At 39.7% G+C, this 17724-nt stretch overlaps 5 protein-coding genes across 12 annotated transcripts; 2 read left to right on the forward strand and 3 right to left on the reverse strand.

The window, feature by feature from the left end:
• Positions 1-208: 208 nt before the first annotated feature.
• Positions 209-3636, reverse strand: LOC135938727 (uncharacterized). 2 transcript variants are annotated; one of them, XM_065482614.1, is made up of 7 exons: positions 3326-3636; positions 2598-2678; positions 1813-2156; positions 1467-1635; positions 1241-1363; positions 388-552; positions 209-318 (listed from the first exon to the last, which is right to left on the reverse strand). In XM_065482614.1, exons 3-7 carry the CDS (start codon positions 2145-2147, stop codon positions 262-264), a joined length of 849 nt encoding a protein of 282 aa, XP_065338686.1. In that variant the 5' UTR covers positions 2148-2156; positions 2598-2678; positions 3326-3636; the 3' UTR covers positions 209-261. The 2 variants fall into 2 exon arrangements, with proteins under 2 accessions (XP_065338686.1, XP_065338685.1); XM_065482613.1 differs by having other exon boundaries at positions 3305-3636.
• A 144-nt stretch (positions 3637-3780) lies between these two features.
• IKKbeta (I-kappaB kinase beta) lies at positions 3781-7716 on the forward strand. Of its 3 annotated transcripts, none has more exons than XM_065482610.1 (17): positions 3781-3919; positions 4153-4200; positions 4252-4365; positions 4458-4663; positions 4722-4883; positions 4936-5051; positions 5201-5299; positions 5357-5464; positions 5518-5647; positions 5701-5895; positions 5952-6169; positions 6226-6380; positions 6433-6604; positions 6657-6815; positions 6866-7001; positions 7063-7271; positions 7329-7716. In XM_065482610.1, exons 2-17 carry the CDS (start codon positions 4167-4169, stop codon positions 7447-7449), a joined length of 2334 nt encoding a protein of 777 aa, XP_065338682.1. In that variant the 5' UTR covers positions 3781-3919; positions 4153-4166; the 3' UTR covers positions 7450-7716. The 3 variants fall into 3 exon arrangements, with proteins under 3 accessions (XP_065338682.1, XP_065338684.1, XP_065338683.1); XM_065482611.1 differs by having other exon boundaries at positions 3799-3919; positions 4158-4200; XM_065482612.1 differs by lacking the exon at positions 4153-4200 and having other exon boundaries at positions 3782-3919.
• A 266-nt stretch (positions 7717-7982) lies between these two features.
• On the forward strand, positions 7983-10925 carry LOC135939621 (regulator of chromosome condensation-like). Of its 4 annotated transcripts, none has more exons than XM_065484091.1 (7): positions 7983-8086; positions 8553-8635; positions 8941-9218; positions 9315-9494; positions 9547-9934; positions 9990-10106; positions 10293-10925. In XM_065484091.1, the coding sequence occupies exons 2-7, from the start codon at positions 8566-8568 to the stop codon at positions 10634-10636; spliced, it is 1377 nt and encodes a 458-aa protein (XP_065340163.1). In that variant the 5' UTR covers positions 7983-8086; positions 8553-8565; the 3' UTR covers positions 10637-10925. The 4 variants fall into 4 exon arrangements, with proteins under 4 accessions (XP_065340163.1, XP_065340165.1, XP_065340162.1 ...); XM_065484093.1 differs by having other exon boundaries at positions 9007-9218; XM_065484090.1 differs by lacking the exon at positions 7983-8086 and adding an exon at positions 8423-8497.
• A 115-nt stretch (positions 10926-11040) lies between these two features.
• On the reverse strand, positions 11041-12721 carry Spx (Spliceosomal protein on the X). The gene is made up of 4 exons (XM_065484095.1): positions 12637-12721; positions 12227-12310; positions 12023-12168; positions 11041-11961 (listed from the first exon to the last, which is right to left on the reverse strand). Exons 1-4 carry the CDS (start codon positions 12668-12670, stop codon positions 11113-11115), a joined length of 1113 nt encoding a protein of 370 aa, XP_065340167.1. The 5' UTR covers positions 12671-12721; the 3' UTR covers positions 11041-11112.
• Positions 12722-13776: 1055 nt separating this feature from the next.
• Positions 13777-17678, reverse strand: Arf79F (ADP-ribosylation factor 1). 2 transcript variants are annotated; one of them, XM_065483409.1, is made up of 5 exons: positions 17521-17678; positions 16721-16894; positions 16385-16494; positions 16055-16180; positions 13777-15289 (listed from the first exon to the last, which is right to left on the reverse strand). In XM_065483409.1, the coding sequence occupies exons 2-5, from the start codon at positions 16866-16868 to the stop codon at positions 15125-15127; spliced, it is 549 nt and encodes a 182-aa protein (XP_065339481.1). In that variant the 5' UTR covers positions 16869-16894; positions 17521-17678; the 3' UTR covers positions 13777-15124. The 2 variants fall into 2 exon arrangements, with proteins under 2 accessions (XP_065339481.1, XP_065339482.1); XM_065483410.1 differs by lacking the exon at positions 17521-17678 and having other exon boundaries at positions 16721-16911.
• Positions 17679-17724: the final 46 nt, after the last annotated feature.

Genomic DNA, 17724 nt, shown 5'->3' on the forward strand with positions numbered 1-17724 from the left:
TTTTATGATTCTTCAGTAATTTTAATAGGTTACATTTTGTTTATTTTTTATTGAATTGATGTATTATACGATAAAGTAGATATTTTTAAAATCTAGTGAAGCTTGACAGAGTCCAAAACTGATATTAAGCTGTTTAGCGTATTCATGAGAAAATCACGGTGCTCATCTATAATTGTAAGGCAGCGAAGGAAATTATAAGTGTGTGACATAATTTGATGATATAGGTATTTATTCAGCAGATACCACTCAAAAGAGGCTGTCTCACTTTTTGCACATACATTTGCTGACAAACACTTTATCCTGGTGGGAGAGGCCAATCTATAAACACATAATATACATTAACACCCAAGAATTAAATTGAAAGCCGAAAATATGCGATACACCTACCGATTCTGGTGTTTGGTCAGCACAACAGGTTTGCTTAGTTTTTATGTTTGTAAACTTGAAGTTGGATTTCTCATCACCATACAGTAAAAACTGTTTCTTGTAGGCATTGATCAAATCTTGGAATGGTTTCTTTTTGTTGCTTGCAATGGCAACTTTCTGTCCATCCTGCAAGAGCAAATAAATTTGTTATTTTTTTAAACCCTTTTCTTTATTCTTGGATTTTTTAATCGAAACATTTAAGGCTAGCATTTAGTTTTCAATTTGTATGATTTTATCACAAAAAAAAACTTGCAAAAAGACCCTGTCCACGAGGTCTAAGTCGGAGCGAGCCCAGACAAGTTAAATGTAGTAACGAAAGATATCAAAACCAGTACACCTTAAAATCTTGCCTTCACTTACGCCTTACAAAGGGAGGGAAACTGTGCCGCGCAACAGTCTTTCAGTGCGAGTGGCCTATCATTCCACTCTTTCACCAGCATAATTAACCAAGTAAAGTTTGTCAAAAAAAATTAAATAGGTCGAGGTTTCACATGTAACATTTGCTTGTGAATGCTAGTATTGGATGAATCAACATGATTTGGCACCTAATTTGCGGATTTTAAATGCTCCGCTCAATGAAATGGGGAGCGCGAATGGTGAGTAGCCGCAAATGATCAAGTAAACGGAAAATTTGATTATGTAAGAAGATTATGAATGAAGAATTTAAATGGGAATTTTTTATTTTCAAACAGAAGATCGAGTTCAAACCAAAAATAAAATGCCCGAGGAAAACTGGTGATTGCACAAAAAATCAGGAGATAAACAGATTTTTACAAATCCACCTTAATGTATGGCCTGAAATTAAAGTAGTTACCTTGGCAAAGAAGAACAACACAATCATATCAATGCTTTCTCCGTGCGAGTCCAAAAGGCTAGGATTGCTTTCAACCGCCTCAGATAACTCAGATTCCTCAAAACAAGCGCACTGAGGGTCAACCTATATATTTAAATATATATGAGTCATAAAATCCTTTGGTTGTTGCTTCTCCCACAAATCAATATCATATAAAATATAAAAACAGCCAAAAATAAAAACCTACATCATTAGTTGCTATCTGGAAAGTCTTCACCGATCGGTGACCAGAGTTAGTGATATCTGCCACCTGAGCAATTTTTATGTGGACTCCAATGTTCCTCATAGGACTGCTTGACTTTAGTGTAAACGTGGCGACGCACTGATTTGAGTGAACTCCTTTAGTCAGATCAATTCTGCAAAAATTCAATTACAGACACACGCCATGATATTATATTTTTCTTATAGCAAAGAAAAATCAACATTTTATAATTGACACTGCTCAATTTTCTGTAAACTTAATAAAAGCCTCACTCCAGAGTGAAATAAACATGGTGTTATTATATATCCATTAATAATTTTTAAGAACTTACGTTGGTTTGTTAAGCTTCACGCTGATATTAGTGGCACTGTGCATTGATGAAACCCCGATATTAATGCGCGTCGTAGCTGCAGTCTTCGGGGTGGCATGGAAGAAAGTGAAGGTGACGGGAGTGCTCTCCAACTGATCGCGGGCTAGCTGAATGAGAACCTCCATTGGACTCACATGAACACTGATATTTTCTGGTGGTGTCACCGAAGAGTCGCATATTCTTGCACATGTTTCATCCTCGTCGTCATCATCACTCAAAACCACTACCTCACTGTCAGAATTATTTACATTTCCATCACTACTTAAGTCCACAACTGCTAGATCGTCTAGATCCATGGTGAACCACTAGAAGAAATATTCAATCAGAATCATACGGTAGTAAACTAGTAAAGTACAATAAGTATATTTTTTAATATTTTTTTAATACATATTTTTTTAATAAATCCGAGGGACGTACAAAAGAGGCCAAGTCGGGCGCCAGGAAAAAAAATCAGAAAAGCCGTGCGGGGTTGATTTATTGGTATTGTTGGGGGTCATTTAGGGTATCGATGGAATTAGATCCAACTATTTCTGCTATGCGTCTTTATTGAAAATTGAAATGTAAAGAGAATTACAAAAATAAAGCTATATATATATATCAAGAACAATTTAATATTCAAAGCCTTTCATAAAGGAATAAAGATATTTAATAATTTAAAATTTAATTTTGCGTAGAGAGTAAATAATTAAAATATCAAAATGAATAAATTACAAAAGATCAATTTTAAATAGAACAAATTTTCTTACCCCTCAAGGGCTCAAATAAAAACTTGCGACGAGTAGTTTTCCGACAGAATTCCCGCGATGCTCGCACAGTGGCAATGGTTACTACAAATGGATATAAAAATTCAAATTACATATAAATGCAGATTAACTTCTTTTAAATAAGACTGTACCCTGTACCTCAAAAAATGCTTGAGGTACCTTACGCACACCATGCTAGCTTGAATGCTGTCGTGCCAATGAAAAAGTAAAAGAGCTGGCGCTATGGGGCAAGCGCAGCGCTAGATTCAGGTGGATTTCTTTCACACACTAAGGGTTGGCTACGCCTCCAGGCCGCCATAGCATTAATAAATCCTAACACCAATTTCGCATAATATATTATAATATGTTATATGTTATACCATTTTTTCATTATGAAAAAATTAGAAAAATCAGTTTCCGGCGGGTTTTTAGAATCTCATTAAAAAATATATGTAAGTGGCGGAAACTAAAAGACGCGGCGAAAAATGTGTTTTTCCAGCATACTATTCTATTCACCTTTCTAAAGGCAAAAAATATTTTACAAAAATAAAAATATTGCACAAATTTGTGCAACTTTAATAATCTACAGCTTGCCCCAATACCACCTTCACTACTTTCTCTATAGTCTTTGAGTGAAACGTGTATATTAATATTCAAGAATTAGAGCACTATTTATCGTAACAATATTATTAAACGTTTAGTTAAGATACCTAGAATACACAGATGATTACCGTTTGTCTTACGCCGCGTGTAATTTGCACGAAATTTTCAGCAGCTGGTATGTTTAAGTTAAAATTTAAATGATTTTAATGTGTGCTGTGTGGGGGGTCCTGATTGCTGTTGCTAAATAGCGAATGCAGTATTGAAAACTGGAACTGGATCTCAATATAATAATGGACTAAAATGAACAAAGACAAAAATATGAATCAGAGCAATATGTATCAGGTACATAAAGCCTATGAGAAGGACATCTAGAGAGCAAACAAGTAACCATTATTAAATACCACTACCACGGCTACCACGCAATGTAAAACCCAGAGAGTTGATCAGAGCTGATTTTGTTCCAGATGTAAACAAAACATCGTAGTACATAGTCCCCCTTCCCAGCCCTTCCTATTTCTAAACGAAGTAGCAATAACTCAACGTAATACTCGTATAACTTCAACTTTTCGATTTTTCTCATCGGATTTTCTTCTTCAGTTATCTCGATTTCGTTAAACTCATAAGTATGTAAAATCATCACTGTCAGCCGCTAAATTTGAGCGCGCTCGCCTTCTCGTATTTTGTAGTCCCCTCTCCTGTGCTGAAAGCCAGGCTAAAAATAGGTTTGTACACTTTCCAAGATTCTATTAAACAGAATTTTCGGCCACACACAACACACTTGAACGCGTGCCTGTGTGCCAAGCATTTTTTAAAATAATATTCAATTTTATTGCTACCTCTTGAACGCCTAGAACCAAGGAATAGGCGACATAATTATTTGTACTTTTTTACTGTCACCTTCCTGGTGTAGCCACTTTCTACTGACGTTATAATTTTACGATTTTTCTTACACAAGATCAGACCCAAAGGATGTCTTCATCTAACTCAGCACCGAATATTGATGGTGATCTGCTCAAGCTATGTAATTTGAATTTGTTTAAATTTCCTTCTGCAGACATGTGTGACGACCCAGCAGAAATTGAAGGATGGCTGCGGCAGCAAGTACTTGGAAGTGGAGCTTTCGGCGTGGTTACTTTATGGAAACATAGAGACACTGGCCAAAAAATCGGTATATTGAAACGCTCTCTCAAGTTTAAATCTTCCTCGCATGCTTTCTCCTCAAAAAGGTCATCAAGTAATATATTTCTCACTGCATTGCAGCCATTAAGAAATGTCGTTGGGTTGATGACCCTATGTTGACTCCAAAACACAAAGAAAGATGGACCAAAGAAGTTGAAATCATGCAACGTCTGAAGCACCCAGGGGTTGTCAAGACCTTGCCAGTGCCGCCTGAAATGGATCGAGAATTGAGAGTTGAACTGCCCCTTCTCTGCATGGAATTTTGCTCAAAGGGAGACCTTCGACAGGTTAACATTTTTTAAATTCTACCCCGGCGACTAATAAGTTCCATGCAAAAATCCGCAGGTGCTAAACATGGCAGAAAACTGCTGTGGCTTAAGTGAGGCTGAAATCAGATCTATTGTCAAGGATATCACCAGTGCTGTGGAATACTTGCATGCTAACAAAATTACTCATCGTGATCTTAAACCTGATAACATTGTTCTGCAGGAAGCGGAAAACAGTCGGGTATGCATGAAGGTGATATTTTGTACAATCTTAATATTATTTTGACATTTAGATTATTTACAAACTTATTGATTTGGGATATGCCAAAGAACTGGACCAAAGTAGTATGGCTGCTTCATTTGTTGGAACTTTGCAATATCTTGCTCCTGAACTCTTTTTAAGCAATAAGTGAGTGGATTGGTTATTTCCTAACGTATATGTCAAATCAAAATTATCATAACTCTGGTTGGATTTGCGGTTGAATTAATATTTTCCTTTACAAATCAGCAGAGTACTAGTTCATAAAAATACTTTTCACATTATTAATTGGTTTGCAGGTACAGCTGCACTGTCGACTACTGGAGTTTAGGACTCTTGACACATGAAATAATAACTGGTGTCCGTCCATTCTTACCCCAGATGTCTCCAGCTGCCTGGTATAATCTCATGAAATTAATGCGTCAGCCAAATAAACTAATTTTCTCACTGGGCAGGATGAAACATGTTCAGAAAAAAGCCGTTGATGACATTTGCGCCTTTCAAACCGACGATGGTGGTATAGTTTTTAGTAAGCAGCTCTTCCCAGAAAACCATATATCCTCGTAAGACCCTACTCAATTTCATGGACTCCGCTTTTTTAATTGAGTTCCTTCAGCACATTCCAATATCACATGGAGAAATGGTTGCGCATCCTCCTGGATTGGGATCCAAAAAGGCGAGGGAGACTTTCTACCGACTCAGACCTAATGGTCTTTTCTATGCTTAATTCGATTTTAAGCAAGAAAGTGCGTTAATCAGTAGGTCTTACATACACAACACAAATTTGACAAATTTCCAGATAGTCCCTGTTTTCTGCGTTCCCATGAATTGCATCCTGAGCTATGAGGTTGATGAAACAACTGAACTGGCAACCCTGCAACAGTGGATTGCAAGGGACACAGGGTTGGGTGTAAAAGACCAGGAACTCCTGTTCCCCAGAGGAACCTCTCCAGATTCATCGATGTCTGCTGACCAGTGCTGCCTTCCACTTCATGTAACACTTAATGTTAACCAACTTGAGTCAAACATGCTCAACTAATGGGATTTCAGGATGGCACACCATGGTACCTCTTTGTTCTGCGGAAAGACATCTTTGAGTTGCCTCAAGTGAGGCCTCATATCCCAACATTGGTTGGTCAGATGGTGTCTGACACCAAAAGCGTATTTGAGTACCAGTACCAGAAACGGTCTTGGGCCCAAGCTGTATTTTTCTTGCAGCAGGAAGCCAATTTGTACTGCAACTTTCTGCGTTCGCATAGGGCCAAAATGTTTGTTAGCTCGGAATTTGAGTTGAAAGTGTCTTAATAGAATTGTGTTATGACAGGCTCTCCGTGCTGAGCAAAACTTGTGAACTGGGAAAGCTTGTGCAAAGGGTCCAACAGGAAAGACAACGCACAAATTCATTCAAAGATCTTTTCATAACATCACTGGAGTTTGATGTGTCCAAGATTGCTGACATGAAGAGTAATCACTTGAAAGGTTCAACAATTGAAATATTGATACTTTTTTGCTAATGACTTTTGTTTATCAGACCTGTGTGGTGTTTGGAATGATACCAAGTCACAGCTTCTGAGGAAAATCAAAATGATAGAGGAGCGAGTTGCTAAATTGGAAACTGATGCCGAAGCCATTGGGAGCATTGCTCTTCAGCTGCAAAGAAGTCCTTTTGCGCGCATCAGAATTTCTAGCAACCTAGACAACCTGTATGCAACTATTTGATGGTATAAGGGTTACTTCACCTTTCTTTTGCCTCAGAGCGGAAGCCGGACAAAATTGCTATGAGGCATTGCGAAGGAGGAATAAAGAACAGAGGAAAGTGCCGCAGAACAATAGTGAGATGGCTCGGGTTGTCTACAACTGCCTTAAGCACAGAGACAAACTGCTGCATGACCAGCCTTTCAGCGATCACTTAAAGTATATTTGTAACGCGTTTTTTACCATTATGATATTAATTCAACTTCCAGGCAATTGATGGAGTGCCAAGCTGGCACAGATAAAGTCACCAAGCCAATGGAAAACTGCTTACTCGAGATTTCCAGGTTACAAGAAGACATCACTAGAGCTCAAATTCAGCGACAGGAAGATTTGTGGCTCTCTGCGGTGTGTAGTCAAAAGTGGAAGTTGTTTCTTGAATAAAACAGTTTTCTATGTCATGTTACAGGTTAATGGGCAGGTGCCACCCTTGGTTCCCGTTAGAGGTGCCATTCCAAAGCAATCAGACATTGCCAAGAAAGGTGTAGCTCTTGAAAGCGAGAGCGATACACAAACGCAATCTCAAATTCAAGGAAGCCTGGATCTAGCAGATAATGCCAGCTCACTGATGTCTCAATCGACTGAAGTCATCAAGGAAAATCAAGAATTGAGATACATGTAAATATTGAATTCAATCCTTTGCCGTTGTAATAATTTTCTAAAAAACCTATCAAGGACACAAGAGTTGATGAACAAAGGTTATGGACTCTACAAGAACATCCTTGGACTAGATTTTGATGAAGTTTTAAGTGCTGTTGACAAAGGGAAAGCTAATAATTTGACAACGCCAAAGTGATTTGCACACAATTATTATACTTTGCTAGTCTTAACCTATTTGCCTGATGTTTTCACAATACATTTTAGGCTTAAAATTTAAGCCCCTTGAAATTAACTTGTTACTTGTGGTGCCATTTTTGCTCTTTATTATCTTTATTATGTTATAATATGTATCCAAATGACAATGAAAACCTGTGTTTTTTACATATCTTAATATTTAATGTAATTGTATTTATGTTGAAGGTGAAATAAAACTAAAAATATAAATATGCTTCTTAGAAACGCAGTCATATATGTTTTTCTTAAATCTTATCCCACTCGTTGATTCACAATTTTTATATAATATGTTTTTTTAATAAGAAATTCATGGAAGATAGTTCTATGAAAATCAGTAAGAAATTAATACATTCCCTATTTATTTGTCACTCGCATTCCTTCTTCAAGGTAATTGTTAAAATTGAAATTCCTAAAAATGGTTTTGAATGCATGGAGTCGACAACGTGACGACTTGCACACTTTTCGCGCTTTCTTAGTGTCAAGTTGGTAGACACACAAAACAGCTGCTTGTGATCCAGCGTGCCGGTTGAAACCCACGCAAAGAGCCGTTAAGTTAATCATCATTTCACAGAATATACAATATTTTAGAGGATCTTAAGGTATATTGATCGTATTATTCTTTGTTCTGATTATATTCCTAATCAATTTTACTGTGCAATGAAAGATAATGAACAGTTTTAAAATGCGAATTTCCTGCATGAGTTATACCGCTACAACTTTTCATTCTTCGTAATATGGGAGGAGGTTTACAGAATTGTTTATTATGTGTATGTATTTATCTACGTATAATAAGTTTTTAGGGTTGTTGAAGTTTTCATCTTATATGTATAAGCACCGTAATGTTGACTAAAATTTAATTTATTCATTTGATATAAGTTTTGACAATCTCAATATTTTGGCCCATCTTGCATTTTCCAACAATAAGTTTTGTTAACCTGCGCAATTCAAATATTTTTCCAATTTTTAGTGCGAATGGTCTCGAAAAGAGAAATGATATGCGTTAAAATCAAGTCTGTTTTAAAATTCCATGCTTAAAAACGGTTGTTAAACAATTTCGCGTTTTAGGTTTGCTGGAGTCATGCCTGCCAAAAAGAGAGGAAACAGCTTCAGAGTCGCAGACTCGACTACCATCAAGAAGAGAGCCCGCAGTAAGAATTTCTTGTGACTTCATTCTGCATATATTATATTGCGTTAATCGTATCAGTTTAATTGGTGTGGTTTTTATTATTTTTTGTACATACTCGAAAATGTGTGGTAATTTTCGCTTTGCTCTAAAATATATTATGCTTTGCTGCTTTTTTGCATGACTAAATTTCTTGAATGCAAATGCACTCTACCTGCACATCTGGCTTGCACTGGTTGTGGCGTGGTTAGGACAGCGCATCATGTATATGTATGTATGCTATGTCATAGCAAGTAGTGCAAGGTAAAGATGGCTTTAAAAATCTTTCAGGGTCGTCAGTGCTGCCTGATGTGGAGGCAAAGGTGCGAAAGATTTCTGAACGCCCTCGTTCTCCAGCTGTCTCCAAATTGGATCCCCTCCAGAAGCCTCTGGAGCAGAGAGAAGCTGGGCAAATTTTCACCGTAGGAGAGAATCTGACCGGACAACTTGGACTGGACAGTGATGAAATTGATAGCAAGAAGAGGCCTGCCATTGTTGCAGGCCTCAGCGAAGCTGTGGCGGTTAGCTGCGGCGGCATGCACACCATCTGCTTGTTAAAAAATGGAGATGTAACTGTCTTTTATGATTTTTATCTCTTTAATACCAAGGACATGCATCCAAATTCTAGTTGAAATTAATTATCACTTTTTAATATCTATTTTAAGGTCATAACATTTGGTTGCAATGATGACGGCGCTCTTGGGCATAAAACTGGGGATGACGATCCAGAGTTCAAACCAGCCAAGGTAGAATTGCCTGGTAAAGCTATTCAAGTGACAGCTGGCGACTCGCACAGCGCTGCTCTTCTTGAAGATGGACGAGTATTTGCCTGGGGAAGTTTCAGAGTAAGTTTTCCGAATCAATGCCAGATTCTCCATTGCAATTTTTTATTTTCAGGATAGTTCTGGTGTTTTTGGTCTGACAATGACTGGGAATTTGAAGGAGGAGACACCAGTTGAAATGCTCACTGGCAACGAAATTATAAAAATCAGCTCTGGAGACGATCACTTGGCCATGCTCAGCTCAGCAGGAATCGTTTACACAATTGGCAACGGAGAACAAGGCCAGCTTGGCAGAGTGTCAGAACGCACGGCTTCCAACAAGAGCAGCCGCCATCACAAAGTCCAGCTTCTCACTCCTCTTCCGGTTGATTTGCATGCTCATAGGAGAGCGTCCTCCAAAATTAAGTGCTCAAATGTTTGGACCGGCTCTTGGACTACCATCTGCCAGAGCGACTCCGACGCAAAGATTTACGTTTTCGGATTGAACAACTATTATCAAATAGGTAGATTTTATAGGGATATTATTGGATTTGGGCTTAAAGAGGTATTTGTTTCAAGGTTTGGAGGAAATAAACAATCCACAGTATTTGCCAGCTTTGTCTGAGCGATTGAGCACAAAGAAATGGAAAAAGATTGCTGGTGGCCAGCACCACACACTCTGCTTAGACGAAGAAGGTGAGCAAACTCTCGCTTGATTTTCATCGGCAACTTCCCTTCTTTAAAATTATGCCTGGACATCCAAACTTCTCCCTTTTTCAGTGGATAACTATTAATTTTTAAGTCAGAAAATATTAATTTTATGACTGCGTTTAACGCAGCCTCGTGTTGTCCTCTCAAATTTTTAACTTTGATATTTTCCAGGAGTTGTCTACAGTTTTGGCCGCCAGGACTATGGCCGCCTTGGCCTGGGCCAACAGAATGAGCCAGTTCGGGAAATAACTCCAATCCCAGCTCTGCAGGGCATCAAGTGCATTGATGTTGCTTGTGGCAATGTGGCGTCTTTCGCTGTCACCGAAGAAGGAAAGGTTTACTCCTGGGGTATGGGTGGTACTCATTTGGGAATCGGTGGTGATGAACCCGTTGATGTGTTGGAGCCACAATTAATGCAAGGCAAAGCCTTGGAGAAGAAGGCGGTCATTTCGATCGGCTCCGGTGGACAACATACTGCTCTTGTGGCCAGAGAGGTCCCCGAAAACCCAGCTTAAAGCAGATTATTTTATTTGCTTGCTTATACAGTGCCTTTGAAAGCAAAATTTATACATCAGCTTAATTTTTAATTTCAATTTAAGAAGTTTTACTTAGGGTCATTTCGATTTAGGGTAAAGCCTGTTGAGCCTGGATTTCGGGAGTTTATTGGCAGGCGTTCATGAAGCTGCCTCTTCACCGCTGGTGCTCATTAACAAATCATCAAATTATCCAAACCACTTATGACAGTTCGTTGTGACATACATCAACTTGTATCATCTCAATAAATCTTTCATGAAGCATACAAAATTCTATTATTTGTATTTGTCTGCTTGTGATTTAAGTAGGGTTTAGTAACTCTGCCTTCAACTACAAAAAATCATGGTACCTTAGAATTTGAACAGTTCAAAATGACATCCTCGAATCAAAATCAAATGATTTATTTATTCCAGCATTATGTTACAAAAATTAAGCCTCAATATTATCAGAATCCACACTACCAGCCTCCTTGATCTTCCGGTGGTGGCGGTGGCCGCATCATGCGCGGTGGGGGTGGTGGAGGCGGTGGCCCCTGTGGTGGGAATGGAGGCCTGCCAAATGGAGGCGGCGGTCTCCAGCCGCCAGGAGGAGGTGGTGGTGCACCCATTCCCTGTGGCCCTCCTTGCCACGGTGGCATCATCCTTGGCGGACCAGGAGGCATTGGCGCCATGGGCTGGTTTGGGGGCATCGGGGGCATGTTTGGAGGCATCGGAGGCCTGCTGGGAGGTGGAGGCGGCATCGGGGGCAGAGGTGGTTGCGGAATACCCATGCCCATCCCGAGCGGCATGCCTGCTGGGGGTGGTACAGGAGGCGGAGGGGGCAGGTTCGAGGGGGGTGCAGGCGGCGGGGGCGGCACCATGGTGATTCCTCCGTGGCCCATGGGTGGTGGGGGCGGAACGATCGGGATGGGGGGCACAGAGGGTGGTGGTGCGTCGGCGAACAGCTGGTGAGGCCGGTCCGCCTGCGACAAAGGGTTCTGTGCTGCCAGCAGACGCTCCGCAGCGGAACCGTGGCGTTCGCCCTTGGAGTCTTTCTTGAAAGCATAGGAAACTGAGATGGGGCGATTGCAAAGGTACTGCCCATTCATAGCTTCAATGGATGCGTCAGACGCCTCAAAGCTGGCAAAGTTGATGAAAGCGAAGCCCTTAGAATTTCCACTCTCAGGGTCGCGCATGATTTTAGGAGTTTGCAAAATAACTCCGAACGCAGAGAATGTGTCATAGAGCAATTTTTCGTCTACTTCAGGGTCGAGATTACCGATGAAGATGTTCGCTCCGACATCAAGATTCTTTTGATGTGCTGACGCCTGAGACACAATTCAACATTATTTTAGACAATAATATAACGTAGACAAGCGAAAAAATTACCTTGTTAACTCTGATGGGCTTTCCATATAATTTAATCATGTTCATGATTTTGATCGCGTAATCTGCGTCATCCTCGCCCATGAACTCTACAAATCCATAGCCTTGGTGCATTTGGGACACACGATCCTTTGGCATGTGGACATTGACTGAAATGTGTATTATATTTAGAGGTGATCTTTCCAGAGAAAAATCTTATATATTTACCAACAGGTCCGCTCTGGACGAAGAGTTCCCATAATAAAGCCTCTGACACTTTCTCGTCAAGTCCTCCAACGTAAATGGTGGCATCTGCAAGATAATTATTTGTTTATTATTTGTATCCACTATATACATACATTCATCTTTTTATGCCTCTGTATTCAATGAAATTTGAAGCCAAAAACCAATTAAATAATCTTTGTTGACATCGCAGCTTAAAAATATTGTTTAATGATACCGTACTGAAGATGCCAAACAAGCACGAGAGCCGTAATTCAAATTCAAATATTTCGTATACTATACAAGGGAGGAAGCCGATTTGAGATTTTTAGTCTTTAAATTTGTTTCAGAGAATACTTGCTTGTGTAAAAACATGAAAAAAGTTTGCAATTCTTTCAAGATATCATAAAAATTACCTTGATTGCGCTCAGCAATCGGACCGGCCGCCATGGTTGTTGTGTTTTCGTTTTCAACCAATCCAGAACTTACTTGACTCCCCAACTCCCCCTGTGGGTGTTTAGTAGCGCTAAAACTCGAAACGGATCTATGCCGTGATCAGCCCCTGCTCACTCATATGGCGCGAAAATGCGCCAGCTAAGAAGTTCTGCAGCCACACACAGGTGGCAGGTCGATAGCTTTTTAAGCCAATCAGAGGCCGTCTCGGAGTTTGTTGCCGGTTACGCCCACGGGCAGAGGGAGGCGTAGAGGGGCGTATGTGCGGAGTTTTTCGTGGGCGTAACAGGCAACTAACTCCGAGACGGCCTCTGATTGGCTTAAAAAGCTATCGACCTGCCACCTGTGTGTGGCTGCAGAACTTCTTAGCTGGCTCATTTTCGCGCCATATGAGTGAGCAGGGGCTGGCCGTGATCGGCCGTGATGTTTCTGCTTCGATCGTAATTTAAAACGAAATGCGCACTATGCCAAATTTAAAAACCGTCGATAAAGACAAACAAAAATTTCCATAAAATTGATTTGCACTCTTTTTCAATATTACGCAACGAAATATTTGCATCTCTCATAGTTGTTACCATCAGATAAAATGCGAAATTTTACGCGCTCTAAAACCTACATTTTTGTAGCGATAGATGATACTTCATGGGAATCAGGCAAAAGATGGTGATTAAATAATGCTTGTTTAATTTTTATTAGTGAAATTGAAAATTAAGATATTTAGAGAAATAATAACGCCATCCAAAATTCTGCAGCATCAATTATGCCTCATTCTCGCTTTCCACAGTGCATGTCTTCAATTCAAAATGTTCTGCAAAAATAAATAAGTCTGAACTGATAACCGCATTAAGGATGAAAGGGTAGCTGCTGCTTGTAACTACTTTTTCACTTACATTCACGTCAGCATATAGCAAGTTTCAAGTGAACAGCATTTTCTTGTGGTTGATAGATAGTGTAATATGAATATGGGAGCTTGTTATTTTGTCTCACTTGTATCACGCTCGGTAAAAAGAAGAGAACACATTTTATCATTGATATTGAATAAGACACAGCGAGAATAGTGACGGAATTGCGTTGTTGGCATGCATAGAAACTCGTTTTCGGAATTATTTTCTTTAAGTCAATATTATTTTCATACGATTTTCTCAATTACCTTTTTTGTGATTAGCACAAATACATGGAAATTCACAAGAATGGCATCCAATTAAAACCTCATATACAATATTGAAACAATAATTGATCTGAAAAATCAACATACACTATCATTTGTGATATTGAGAAGGTAGTTAAGTGAAGCATGCACCTTTCCAATTTGCTCTGTTGCAGGGAAACGATCAACTAACTGGCTAATCGTCGACAAAACGGATCACGCGGACAATTATTGTTTTTACTTTCCGAGGGTGGGGGTCAGGAGCGAAAACACGACTTAAGATAATTAAGAAATCATCAATCAAATCAGTTAATTGACAGCGGAACTGATCATTCAACAGTTGGCGGTGCGCATGCTTACAAGAAGTAGTGTTTTTGAGTGCGGCTTAATCCTATAAGTACAGAACTAGGAGGCGACGTCGGAAATTTATCTGATGATGCAATTCTCAACACGGAATGTATGATAATAACTAAAATAATACATAATTAAAGGCTACTAAAAATATAATGAATCTTTTCATTTTCGTGGTCTGCCCAGAGCGAATACAGCCAGAGTTAATCTTCTCCCTTGATATCGACGCCAAAGCTGAGTCCAGAGTCGTGATCCTACTAACTGCACTGGGGCCAGTCCGAGCCGTGTTAAATAAGTATAAAAAACTGTAAACAATTTGGCCAGACGGGGCCGCGGCGAACCGGTCTGCTCATCGTAGCCCGAGTGCAGTTGGGCCCGAGACGGCCCTGGCTAACGCAGACTCGGCTTTGGCGCTGCACGCGCTTACATACATGTGAAGGCCAAATAGGGTCCAGACATATTTCAGTCTTTCGAGCAGCTGGCCAAGAACTAACACCAAACCAATGAGCGGGGGAGAAAATATGGACTACCAGCCGAAGAATCAAGAATACAGAGCGGGCGGGGGTTAAGTTGACAAATCGAAACGTTGATGCGGAGAAATCGTGCACACTTATTTATTCAACCAACCAATCACTGAACCAGGTTATCAATAAAAACGATGAATATATATAAATTTGGGCTGAAGTAGGAGTAGTAGTAGTTGTAGCCAAGTGCCCTCGGGACTTGAGTCCATTCATTTTTATGCAGAGTTCATGGAGTACAATCATCAATAGGGGAGCGTGCTGGTAATACAGGGGGCAGATCGTGTATTGCCAGCATTCTCCAGAGTCAGTCACTTAATGGCTACATCACGTGTGATGGTGCAGGAACAACAAACAGCAGTTGAATGTTGTTTTGTTGTTGTAATCTTTCTGTAGCAGTGCTGATTCAGCATCTCTCCTCCATGCACTTCTTTAGCGGTTGGCATTCTTCAACTGGTTGGATAGCCAGTCAAGTCCCTCGTACAGTCCGTCCCCACTGGTCGCACATGTGGCCTGGATGTACCAGTTGCGGTTCCGTAGTGAGTGCAGGCCCAGTTTGTCTGTGATCTCAGCAGCATTCATTGCATTAGGCAAATCCTGAAAAATTGATAGGAAACCATCAGAAAACAACCCAGACACAAATAAATAAGTTCAGCATTTTTTGAGTCTGATAAAGTTGGTCGCAGTCTAAAACAACAGCGCAGAAGGCACTACCCACAAAATCAATTAGGAACATTCTTTTCAAAAGCTTTAATGAAGGATAATTTTAATGATCACGGGTGTTAACGGCCATGTTGTTACCAAATATACACATTGAATGGAAAATTAAACATAATTTAGTTCCATGATGTCAGGGTTCAGAAATTTATCAAACCGGTTAAAACCAGGTTAAACCAGATAGTAACCCCCAGTTTTTTCGGGGGTTTTCATTGCATAATATAGCATAGCACTTAAATATTTCATCAAGTATAATGATGAAAAAATTATCTGAGTTACACTGTATGGTGAATGTGACGAAACCAAAAAACAAAGTCATCTTGGGCCAAACTGGTTGAACCCAGTTTTAACGAGTTTAACCCAGCCCACCGGGTTTTTAAAAATTTTAAAACCCTGCATGATGCAAATGTTGCAAAAGTAGAGACGGTTATGAAACGAAAGCAGAGGCTTCGTTTTGATGAGGAAATAAGTTGTCCAATCAACAATAATTCTTGTTTCAATGGCAAGAAATCGATTTTGAAATATGAAACGATATGTTTTCCAGGGACAAAAAAAATAGTATGAGTCAGAGCGATGTACAAACATATTTGAAAATAGCCGTATTCAGATCCAAAGTCAAAGAAATACGGATTCAAAATGACTTACTTGTTTGTTAGCAAAAATCAAGAGCACAGCATCCCTCAACTCATCTTCAGCCAGCATTCTCATTAACTCTTCTCTTGCTTCACCAATTCTTTCTCTATCGTTGCTGTCTACCACAAAAATCAATCCCTGCAAAGAAAAAATGATTATATAAAATTTAGCTCCGATTGATTACTCTTTAGCTTCAATTCGGTTAAATATATTTTGAATCAAATGGAGCAATAATTAAATACACAAACAATACATGAAGGACTGAAGGCTTTTAAATTTAAGTTAAAAATAACTTAAGCCTGAGAATAATCAATTTGTAATAATCATTGCCGGGTGACAAACCTGTGTGTTTTGGAAGTAGTGCCGCCACAGAGGCCTGATCTTGTCTTGGCCACCAACATCCCACACTGTGAAGCTGATGTTTTTGTATTCGACTGTTTCTACGTTGAACCCTGAAAAACGGTAAAATGATTAGCGTTAATTCTGATTGACAATCTTTCCATGGACACAGTAGGGAAAAGAGAAGAAATTGTGTTTTGGGCCAATGAGCAACAACTTTCTCAGCGAGTTAGCTTTCAATTGGTCGTTAACCATGACAGCAACCGTCACGGCACCATGAAACCTCATTGCACCAAAACCGTCATCGCATTAGTTTATTAAAAACGTATGCAAACTTACCGATTGTAGGGATGGTTGTGACAATTTCTCCAAGCTTGAGTTTGTAAAGGATCGTGGTTTTACCAGCAGCATCTAACCCGACCATCAAAATTCTCATCTCCTTTTTGCCGAAGAGGCCTTTGAAGAGATTTGCAAACATATTACCCATGTTGACGTCTTGTGTTGATCACTTGCCTGCGGAACAATGAAAGCTATCGATAATTAATATGCAGCACACATTGCCACAGAGGATGTGTTCTGGTAGATTATACTGTCCAGCACTATCTAGGGGTACGCCCAGTGTTCATAGGCACCAGAGAAAAATATGTGTCACTGGTCAAACAATATTATTTATTTGCTGAAGAAGAAACTTTCCAATATGATTCATGTTTTCAAGCAAAAGGACACGAATTCATCATAATATGATTAAAATATCCTCTCTTAAGATTATTGAGCGTATTTTGGACCATGCACGACGATTTACACGTCACTCGAAAGGGCTCTGTGTGTTATAGGTTCTAAAGCAAATCAGCCGCTCTCTGACGTTTAAATGAAAAAGGCATTTCTGGTTCTCTAAACGCAACCAAACGAGAACAGCAGCCACAAAGGTTGAATTCCCATAAGAAACTGATCTCAGTGAGCAAAAGGCTAACGCAAAGATAGAATTTGAGTGGCAATTTTGGCGTTTAACGAGCAACATGCTATATTCTAATGGTCTACGATGCTCAGTAGAATTAGACGTAAATTACGTGAAGCAGGATTATAACAGGTTGATTTTTGAATAAACAAGTCACTATTCTACCGAACTGGCATGTACTTACGTCTCAATAACCCGATTTGCTCCCTGGAAATGCCACTGACAGACGTTTATATCGGCTTTGTCGGCTGCACCTTACGTCAAAATGGCCGACGTGGAGGAAGAAGAATTTCGATGTTCATGCCACGTAAGGGGGCTTATAAAATGACGCGATTGGTACTACCGCATCACGTGGCTGCATGTTGGTTGTCTCCTTAGCTCATAGATG

Source organism: Cloeon dipterum, chromosome 3, assembly GCF_949628265.1.
Source record: "Cloeon dipterum chromosome 3, ieCloDipt1.1, whole genome shotgun sequence".
Lineage (NCBI taxonomy): Eukaryota > Metazoa > Arthropoda > Insecta > Ephemeroptera > Baetidae > Cloeon > Cloeon dipterum.